General features: G+C 55.4%; 1 protein-coding gene across 4 annotated transcripts in view; it reads right to left on the reverse strand.

Annotated features, from left to right (window-relative positions):
* The window catches only part of LOC116958459 (protein PAT1 homolog 1), a 58658-nt gene that overhangs the window by 6207 nt on the left and 39247 nt on the right, over positions 1 to 13204 (reverse strand). For all 4 annotated transcript variants that reach the window (XM_076056683.1, XM_032981067.2, XM_032981065.2 and 1 more), the window contains 4 exons: positions 6736 to 6839; positions 4794 to 4853; positions 2053 to 2252; positions 420 to 879 (listed from right to left, as the gene is read on the reverse strand). In XM_076056683.1, coding sequence (XP_075912798.1) covers positions 420 to 879; positions 2053 to 2252; positions 4794 to 4853; positions 6736 to 6839 — 824 coding nt within the window. The remainder of the gene's footprint in view (positions 1 to 419; positions 880 to 2052; positions 2253 to 4793; positions 4854 to 6735; positions 6840 to 13204) is intronic.

The raw sequence follows: 13204 nt of genomic DNA on the forward strand, positions 1-13204 counted from the left end.
GCGGGTGGGTAGGCGAGTGAGTGGGTGGGTAGGCGAGTGAGTGGGTGGGTGGGTGAGCGAGTGGGTGAGTGGGTAGGCGAGCAAGTGGGTGGCTAGGCGAGTAGGCGAGTGAGTGGGTGGGTGGGTGAGTGAGTGGGTGAGTGGGTAGGCGAGCAAGTGGGTGGTTAGGCGAGTAGGTGAGTGAGTGGGTGGGTAGGCGAGCGAGTGGGTGGGTAGGCGAGTGAGTGGGTGGCTAGGCGAGTAGGCGAGTGAGTGGGTGGGTGGGTGAGTGAGTGGGTGAGTGGGTAGGTGAGTGAGCGAGTGGATGGGCGAGCGAGTGGGTGGGTGAGTGTGTGGGTGGGTGAGTGTGTGTGGGTGGGTGAGTAGGTGAGTGAGTGGGTGGGTAGGTGAGCGAGTGGGTGGGTCACCGCCTCCCTCACCTTGCAGCTCCCCAACCCCTGCTGCTGCCCCTGCTGCTGCCCCTGCTGCTGCTGCCCCTGCTGCTGCTGGTGTTGGTGCAGCTGGTGCAGCAGGGCGTGCAGGGCGCTGGCGAGCCGCGGCAGGGGCAGGGCCCCGGCCGCGGCCACGCAGGCCGGGGCCACGGCCGTGGGGAGCGCCGCGTCGGCGCCGTCGCGGCGCTCCAGGGCCAGTGCCTGGCGGCACAGCGCCACCAGCAGGGCGCCAGCGGCGGCGGTGGTGCCGGTGCCGGTGGTGCCGGTGGTGCCGGTGGTGGTGCCGGTGGTGGTGGTGGTGGTGCCGGTGGTGCCGGTGGTGGTGGTGGTGGTGCCGGTGGTGGTGGTGCCGGTGGTGGTGGTGGCGAGCAGCAGGGTAAGCATGCGGCCCAGTAAACGCCGTCCCTTGCGAACCGACGAGAGAAGCGACACCAACTCCTCCCACGGCCTGGGGGGGGAGACGGGAGGGAGACGGAGCAGCCATGACGGCGTTACCGGCGATGGCGGAGATGTCCACGGTGGTGGCGACGGTGACGGTGGTGACTGTGGTGACGGTGGTGATGGTGTTGATGTCGGTGATGGTGACGATGTTGTTGATGACGATGGCGGTGACGGTGGTGATGGTGGTGATGGTGACGATGTTGTTGATGACGATGGCGGTGATGTTGTTGATGGCGGTGATGGTGGTGACGGTGGTGATGGTGTTGATGGCGGTGATGGTGACGATGTTGTTGATGACGATGGCGGTGATGTTGTTGATGGCGGTGATGGTGGTGATGGTGGTGATGTTGTTGATGGCGGTGATGGTGACGGTGTTCTTGATGACGATGGCGGTGATGTTATTGATGGCGGTGATGGCGATGGTGGTGATGCTCCTGATGACGATGGCGGTGATGTTGTTGATGGCGGTGACGGTGATGCTGGTGATGTTGTTGATGACGATGGTGGTGATGTTGTTGATGACGATGGCGGTGATGGCGATGGTGGTGATGGTGACGATGTTCTTGATGACGATGGCGGTGATGTTGTTGATGACGATGGCGGTGATGGCGATGGTGGTGATGGTGACGATGTTCTTGATGACGATGGCGGTGACGGTGACGGTGTTGTTGATGACGATGGCGGTGATGTGTTGATGGCGGTGATGTGTTGATGGCGGTGATGGTGACGGTGTTGATGACGATGGCGGTGATGGCGATGGCGGTGATGTTGTTGATGGCGGTGATGGTGGTGATGGTGATGTTCTTGATGACGATGGCGGTGATGGTGACGGTGTTGTTGATGACGATGGCGTTGTTGATGGCGGTGATGGTGACGGTGTTGTTGATGACGATGGCGTTGTTGATGGCGGTGATGGTGACGGTGGTGATGTTCTTGATGACGATGGCGGTGATGTTGATGATGACGGTGATGGTGACGGTGTTCCTGATGACGATGTTGTTGATGACGATGGCGGTGACGATGTTGTTGATGACGGTGATGGCGACGGTGTTCTTGATGACGATGGCGGTGATGGCGACGGTGACGATGTTGCCGGTGACGATGTTGCCGGTGACGATGTTGCCGGTGACAATGTTGCCGGTGACAATGTTGCCGGTGACAATGTTGCCGGTGACGTTACCTCTCGTCCCCGGCGTCCGTCGCCACGGTGTGGACCTGCAGGAGCTCCATCAGCGCCTGCAGCTTGGCCTGCCGCATCTCCACGGCGACGGCGCGGTCGTCACGGTTACCGTCGCCAGGGATACCGTCGCCACGGCTACCGCCGGACAGCTTCGCCATCACGCGGTCCACGTCCTCGATGGAGAGGAGCAGCGAGTAGGCCTACAGCAACGTCAACAACAACAACAACAACGTCAACAACAACAACAACAACGCCACCACCACACACACCACCACCACCACCACCACCACCACACACAACACCACCACCACACACCACCAACACACACCACCACCACACACCACACACACACACACACAACACCACCACACACAACACCACACACACACAACACCACACACACATAACACCACACACAACCACACACAACCACACACACACACACCACACACAACCACACACACACACACCACACACAACCACACACACAACACCACACACAACCACACACACAACCACACACACAACACCACACACACAACCACACACACAAAACACCACCACCACACACCACCACACACACTTTTCATTGTGCGTTATAACAGCAGGGGAATTGGGGTAGTTGATGGTGACGGTGACAATGGTGGTGTCGGTGACAATGGTGATGACGGTGACGGTGACAATGGTGATGTCGGTGTCGGTGACGGTGACAATGGCGGTGACGGTGACAGTGACAATGGCGATGACGGTGACGGTGACAATGGTGATGACGGTGACGGTGACAATGGTGGTGACGGTGACAATGGTGATGGCGGTGACGGTGACGGTGATGACGGTGATGACGACAATGGTGATGGCGGTGACGGTGACAATGGTGATGACGGTGACGGTGACAATGGTGATGACGGTGACGGTGACAATGGTGATGACGGTGACGGTGACAATGGTGATGACGGTGACGGTGACAATGGTGATGACGGTGACGGTGACAATGGTGATGACGGTGACGGTGACAATGGTGATGACGGTGACGGTGACGGTGATGACGGTGACAATGGTGGTGATGGTGACGGTGACAATGGTGACGGTGACAATGGTGATGGCGGTGACGGTGACGGTGACAATGGTGATGACGGTGACGGTGACAATGGTGGTGACGGTGACAATGGTGATGACGGTGACGGTGATGGTGACGACGGTGACGGTGACGGTGACAATGGTGATGATGGTGACGGTGACGGTGACAACGGTGATGACGGTGACGACGGTGACGGTGACAATGGTGATGACGGTGACGGTGATGGTGACAATGACGGTGACGGTGACAATGGTGATGACGGTGACGGTGACAATGGTGATGACGGTGACAATGGTGATGACGGTGACGGTGACGGTGACAATGGTGACGGTGACAATGGTGATGGCGGTGACGGTGACGGTGACAATGGTGATGACGGTGACGGTGACAATGGTGGTGACGGTGACAATGGTGATGACGGTGACGGTGATGGTGACGGTGACGGTGACAATGGTGATGATGGTGACGGTGACGGTGACAATGGTGATGACGGTGATGGTGACGGTGATGACGGTGACGGTGACAATGGTGATGACGGTGACGGTGATGGTGACAATGACGGTGACGGTGACAATGGTGATGACGGTGACGGTGACAATGGTGATGACGGTGACGGTGATGGTGACGGTGACAATGGTGATGACGGTGACGGTGACAATGGTGATGGCGGTGACGGTGACGGTGACAATGGTGGTGACGGTGACGGTGACAATGGTGGTGACGGTGACAATGGTGGTGACGGTGACAATGGTGGTGACGGTGACGGTGACAATGGTGATGACGGTGACGGTGACAATGACGGTGACGGTGACAATGGTGATGGCGGTGACAATGGTGATGACGGTGACGGTGATGATGGTGACGGTGACGGTGACAATGGTGATGACGGTGACGGTGACAATGGTGGTGACGGTGACAATGGTGATGACGGTGACGGTGATGGTGACGGTGACGGTGACAATGGTGATGATGGTGACGGTGACGGTGACAATGGTGATGATGGTGACGGTGACGGTGACAATGGTGATGACGGTGATGGTGACGGTGATGACGGTGACGGTGACAATGGTGATGACGGTGACGGTGATGGTGACAATGACGGTGACGGTGACAATGGTGATGACGGTGACGGTGACAATGGTGATGACGGTGACGGTGATGGTGACGGTGACAATGGTGATGACGGTGACGGTGACAATGGTGATGGCGGTGACGGTGACGGTGACAATGGTGGTGACGGTGACGGTGACAATGGTGGTGACGGTGACAATGGTGGTGACGGTGACGGTGACAATGGTGGTGACGGTGACGGTGACAATGGTGATGACGGTGACGGTGACAATGACGGTGACGGTGACAATGGTGATGGCGGTGACAATGGTGATGACGGTGACGGTGATGATGGTGACGGTGACGGTGACAATGGTGATGACGGTGACGGTGACGGTGATGACGGTGACGGTGACAATGGTGATGACGGTGACGGTGACAATGGTGGTGACGGTGACAATGGTGGTGACGGTGACAATGGTGGTGACGGTGACGGTGACAATGGTGGTGACGGTGATGGTGACGGTGACAATGGTGGTGACGGTGATGGTGACGGTGACGGTGACGATGGCAAGGGTTATGACGATGGCGGTGTCGGTGACGGTGGCCGTACATTCTCTATCGTGTGCAGCACGTGTCTCCTCTTGTCTCTGCCCTGTTTCTCCTTCAGATCCTGAACATCAACAACAACATCATCAGCATCATCAACAACATCATCAACAACATCATCAGCATCATCAACAACAACAACATCAACAACATCAGCATCATCAACAACATTCTCAACAACAACATCATCAACATCGCCACATAACCCACCCCCCTCACCTCGCACCCAGCATCCCACATCATCACCACCACCGCAATCACGCATATCACCATCGCCACCACCATCACTACCATCACCATCACCACCATCATTACCATCACCACCACCATAACCATCATCACCGCAATCACGCACATCGCCATCGCCACCACCACCACCACCGTACCTACCACCATAACCACCATCACCACCATCATTATCATCATCACCATCATCAGCACCACCACCACCGCAATCACGCATATCACTATCGCCACCACCATCACCATCGCCACTACCATCACTACCATCACCATCACTACCATCACCATCACTACCATCACCATCACTACCATCACCATCACTACCATCATCATCACTACCATCATCATCACTACCATCACTACCATCATCACCATCACTACCACCATAACCATCAGCACCACCACCACCGCAATCACGCACATCACCACCACCACCGCAATCACGCATATCACCATCGCCACCACCATCACCACCATCACTGCCATCATCACCATCACCACCACCACCACCATAACCATCATCACCTCCATAACCATCATCACCACCACCACTGCAATCACGCACATCACCACCACCACCACCGTACCTACCGCCATAACCATCACCCCCACTCATCATCACCAAACACCACCATCATGCCCCATCACCACAACCATCACCACAAACAAAGACAAAGATCCCCCGTGTAGCCTGTGACAGACTGCAGGGGCAAGTGCTGCTAGCGGAGTAGCTGCACACCACCTATGAAGGGCCATCATTGTGGCACACACAGAGGGGGTGGGTGTCCAGCACCACGCCCGGCCGCCTTTGTCTCCCCCAGTGCTAGCGATGTTCACTACACCACATCCAGGTACTCATTTGAGGCCGAGCCGACCTAGAGGAGGGGCCCAGGACCGGTCCGGATAATCGTCACCGGGGTTGGCTGTGAGCGGGAGTTGAACTCGGGTGGCCGGGTTCGTAGCGCAGCTGAGCGCTACTACACCAACACTCACTACCACCACCACCACCACCCACTCTCATCATCACCATCACCGCCACCACCAACCTCATCATCGTCATCATCACCACCACCACCCACTCTCATCATCGTCATCATCATCATCACCACCACTCTCATCATCATCACCGCCACCACTCTCATCATCATCACCATCATCATCACCACTCTCATCATCATCGTCATCATCATCACCGCCACCACTCTCATCATCATCGTCATCACCGCCACCACTCACATCGTCATCATCATCATCACCACCACTCTCATCATCGTCATCATCACCGCCACCACTCTCATCATCATCGTCATCGTCATCATCACCGCCACCACTCTCATCATCATCGTCATCATCATCATCACCACCACCACCGCCACTCTCATCATCATCATCATCATCATCGTCATCATCACCGCCACCACTCATCATCATCATCATCGTCGTCATCATCATCACCGTCATCATCATCACCACCACTCTCATCATCATCATCGTCATCATCATCACCACCACTCTCATCATCGTCATCATCATCACCACCACCACTCTCATCATCATCGTCATCATCATCATCATCACCACCACCACTCATCATCATCGTCATCATCATCATCACCACCACTCTCATCATCATCATCGTCATCATCATCATCACCACCACTCTCGTCATCATCATCATCGTCATCATCACCACCACCGCCCACCTCGTCATCGCTGGGGCGCGTTGCCGTGGCGACGGCGTCAATCATGCGGCGAGGGTTGTTCACGCTGGAGACGGTCAACTTGCCCAGAGAGCCCTCAAACTGCACTGTGAGACACACACACACACACACGCGGTGAGACACACACACACACACGCGGTGAGACACACACACACACACGCGGTGAGACACACACACACACGCGGTGAGACACACACACACACACGGTGAGACACACACACACACACACACACGGTGAGACACACACACACACACGGTGAGACACACACACACACACGGTGAGACACACACACACACACGGTGAGACACACACACACACACACGGTGAGACACACACACACACACACACACGGTGAGACACACACACACACACACACACGGTGAGACACACACACACACACACACACGGTGAGACACACACACACACACACACACGGTGAGACACACACACACACACACACACGGTGAGACACACACACACACACACACACGGTGAGACACACACACACACACACACACGGTGAGACACACACACACACACACACACGGTGAGACACACACACACACACACACACGGTGAGACACACACACACACACACACACGGTGAGACACACACACACACACACACACGGTGAGACACACACACACACACGGTGAGACACACACACACGGTGAGACACACACACACACACACGGTGAGACACACACACACACACACCGGTGAGACACACACACACACGGTGAGACACACACACACACGGTGAGACACACACACACACGGTGAGACACACACACACACGGTGAGACACACACACACACACACACGGTGAGACACACACACACACACACACACGGTGAGACACACACACACACACGGTGAGACACACACACACACACACACACGGTGAGACACACACACACACACACACACGGTGAGACACACACACACACACACACACGGTGAGACACACACACACACACACACACGGTGAGACACACACACACACACACACACGGTGAGACACACACACACACACGGTGAGACACACACACACACACGGTGAGACACACACACACACACACGGTGAGACACACACACACACACACACGGTGAGACACACACACACACACACGGTGAGACACACACACACACACACACGGTGAGACACACACACACACACACACGGTGAGAACACACACACACACACACGGTGAGACACACACACACACACACACACGGTGAGACACACACACACACACACGGTGAGACACACACACACACACACACGGTGAGACACACACACACACACACGGTGAGACACACACACACACACACACGGTGAGACACACACACACACTGAGACACACACACACGGTGAGACACACACACACGGTGAGACACACACACACGGTGAGACACACACACACGGTGAGACACACACACACACACACACACGGTGAGACACACACACACACACACACACGGTGAGACACACACACACACACACACGGTGAGACACACACACACACACACACGGTGAGACACACACACACACACACACGGTGAGACACACACACACACACACACGGTGAGACACACACACACACACACACGGTGAGACACACACACACGGTGAGACACACACACACACGGTGAGACACACACACACACACACACGGTGAGACACACACACACACACACACGGTGAGACACACACACACACACACACGGTGAGACACACACACACACACACACGGTGAGACACACACACACACACACACGGTGAGACACACACACACACACACACGGTGAGACACACACACACACACACACGGTGAGACACACACACACACACACACGGTGAGACACACACACACACACACACGGTGAGACACACACACACACACACACGGTGAGACACACACACACACACACACGGTGAGACACACACACACACACACAGGTGAGACACACACACACACACACACACGGTGAGACACACACACACACACACACGGTGAGACACACACACACACACACACGGTGAGACACACACACACACACACACGGTGAGACACACACACACACACACACGGTGAGACACACACACACACACACGGTGAGACACACACACACACACACACGGTGAGACACACACACACACACACACACGGTGAGACACACACACACACACACACGGTGAGACACACACACACACACACACGGTGAGACACACACACACACACACACGGTGAGACACACACACACACGGTGAGACCACACACACACACGGTGAGACACACACACACACACACACGGTGAGACACACACACACACACACACGGTGAGACACACACACACACACACACGGTGAGACACACACACACACACACACGGTGAGACACACACACACACACACACGGTGAGACACACACACACACACACGGTGAGACACACACACACACACACGGTGAGACACACACACACACACACGGTGAGACACACACACACACACACGGTGAGACACACACACACACACACGGTGAGACACACACACACACACACGGTGAGACACACACACACACACACGGTGAGACACACACACACACACACGGTGAGACACACACACACACACACGGTGAGACACACACACACACACACGGTGAGACACACACACACACACACGGTGAGACACACACACACACACACGGTGAGACACACACACACACACACGGTGAGACACACACACACACACACACGGTGAGACACACACACACACACACGGTGAGACACACACACACACACACACGGTGAGACACACACACACACACACACGGTGAGACACACACACACACACACGGTGAGACACACACACACACACACGGTGAGACACACACACACACACACGGTGAGACACACACACACACACACGGTGAGACACACACACACACACACGGTGAGACACACACACACACACACGGTGAGACACACACACACACACGGTGAGACACACACACACACACGGTGAGACACACACACACACACGGTGAGACACACACACACACACACGGTGAGACACACACACACACACACGGTGAGACACACACACACACACACGGTGAGACACACACACACACACACGGTGAGACACACACACACACACGGTGAGACACACACACACACACGGTGAGACACACACACACACACGGTGAGACACACACACACACACGGTGAGACACACACACACACACACACGGTGAGACACACACACACACACACACGGTGAGACACACACACACACACACACGGTGAGACACACACACACACACACACGGTGAGACACACACACACACACACACACGGTGAGACACACACACACACACACACACGGTGAGACACACACACACACACACACCGGTGAGACACACACACACACACACACACGGTGAGACACACACACACACACACGGTGAGACACACACACACACACACGGTGAGACACACACACACACACGGTGAGACACACACACACACACACGGTGAGACACACACACACACACACGGTGAGACACACACACACACACACGGTGAGACACACACACACACACACGGTGAGACACACACACACACGGTGAGACACACACACACACACGGTGAGACACACACACACACGGTGAGACACACACACACACACACACACGGTGAGACACACACGGTGAGACACACACACACACACGGTGAGACACACACACACACACGGTGAGACACACACACACACACGGTGAGACACACACACACACACACGGTGAGACACACACACACACACGGTGAGACACACACACACACACACACACGGTGAGACACACACACACACACACACACGGTGAGACACACACACACACACACACACGGTGAGACACACACACACACACACACACGGTGAGACACACACACACACACACACACACGGTGAGACACACACACACACGGTGAGACACACACACACACACGGTGAGACACACACACACACGGTGAGACACACACACACACGGTGAGACACACACACACACGGTGAGACACACACACACACGGTGAGACACACACACACACACGGTGAGACACACACACACACGGTGAGACACACACACACACACACGGTGAGACACACACACACACACACGGTGAGACACACACACACACACACACGGTGAGACACACACACACACACACGGTGAGACACACACACACACACACACGGTGAGACACACACACACACACACACGGTGAGACACACACACACACACACACGGTGAGACACACACACACACACACACGGTGAGACACACACACACACACACACGGTGAGACACACACACACACACACACGGTGAGACACACACACACACACGGTGAGACACACACACACACACGGTGAGACACACACACACACACACGGTGAGACACACACACACACACACACGGTGAGACACACACACACACACACGGTGAGACACACACACACACACACACGGTGAGACACACACACACACACACACGGTGAGACACACACACACACACACACGGTGAGACACACACACACACACGGTGAGACACACACACACACACACACGGTGAGACACACACACACACACACACGGTGAGACACACACACACACACACACGGTGAGACACACACACACACACACACGGTGAGACACACACACACACACACGGTGAGACACACACACACACACACGGTGAGACACACACACACACACACGGTGAGACACACACACACACACACGGTGAGACACACACACACGGTGAGACACACACACACACACACGGTGAGACACACACACACACACACGGTGAGACACACACACACACACGGTGAGACACACACACACACACGGTGAGACACACACACACACAGGTGAGACACACACACACACGGTGAGACACACACACACACACGGTGAGACACACACACACACACACACGGTGAGACACACACACACACACGGTGAGACACACACACACACACACGGTGAGACACACACACACACACACGGTGAGACACACACACACACACACGGTGAGACACACACACACACACACGGTGAGACACACACACACACACACGGTGAGACACACACACACACACACGGTGAGACACACACACACACACACGGTGAGACACACACACACACACACGGTGAGACACACACACACACACACGGTGAGACACACACACACACACACGGTGAGACACACACACACACACACGGTGAGACACACACACACACACACGGTGAGACACACACACACACACACGGTGAGACACACACACACACACACGGTGAGACACACACACACACACACGGTGAGACACACACACACACACACGGTGAGACACACACACACACACACGGTGAGACACACACACACACACACGGTGAGACACACACACACACACACGGTGAGACACACACACACACACACGGTGAGACACACACACACACACACGGTGAGACACACACACACACACACGGTGAGACACACACACACACACACGGTGAGACACACACACACACACACGGTGAGACACACACACACACACACGGTGAGACACACACACACACACACGGTGAGACACACACACACACACACGGTGAGACACACACACACACACACGGTGAGACACACACACACACACGGTGAGACACACACACACACACACGGTGAGACACACACACACACACACGGTGAGACACACACACACACACACGGTGAGACACACACACACACACACGGTGAGACACACACACACACACACGGTGAGACACACACACACACGGTGAGACACACACACACACACGGTGAGACACACACACACACACGGTGAGACACACACACACACACGGTGAGACACACACACACACACGGTGAGACACACACACACACACGGTGAGACACACACACACACACGGTGAGACACACACACACACACGGTGAGACACACACACACACACGGTGAGACACACACACACACACGGTGAGACACACACACACACACGGTGAGACACACACACACACACGGTGAGACACACACACACACACGGTGAGACACACACACACACACGGTGAGACACACACACACACACGGTGAGACACACACACACACACGGTGAGACACACACACACACACGGTGAGACACACACACACACACGGTGAGACACACACACACACACGGTGAGACACACACACACACACGGTGAGACACACACACACACACGGTGAGACACACACACACACACGGTGAGACACACACACACACACACGGTGAGACACACACACACACACAGGTGAGACACACACACACACACGGTGAGACACACACACACACACGGTGAGACACACACACACACACGGTGAGACACACACA

Source organism: Petromyzon marinus, chromosome 77 (assembly GCF_048934315.1).
Source record: "Petromyzon marinus isolate PM22_M1 ecotype Great Lakes invasive population chromosome 77, UKy_Petmar_22M1.pri1.0, whole genome shotgun sequence".
NCBI classification, from domain to species: Eukaryota; Metazoa; Chordata; class Hyperoartia; order Petromyzontiformes; family Petromyzontidae; genus Petromyzon; species Petromyzon marinus.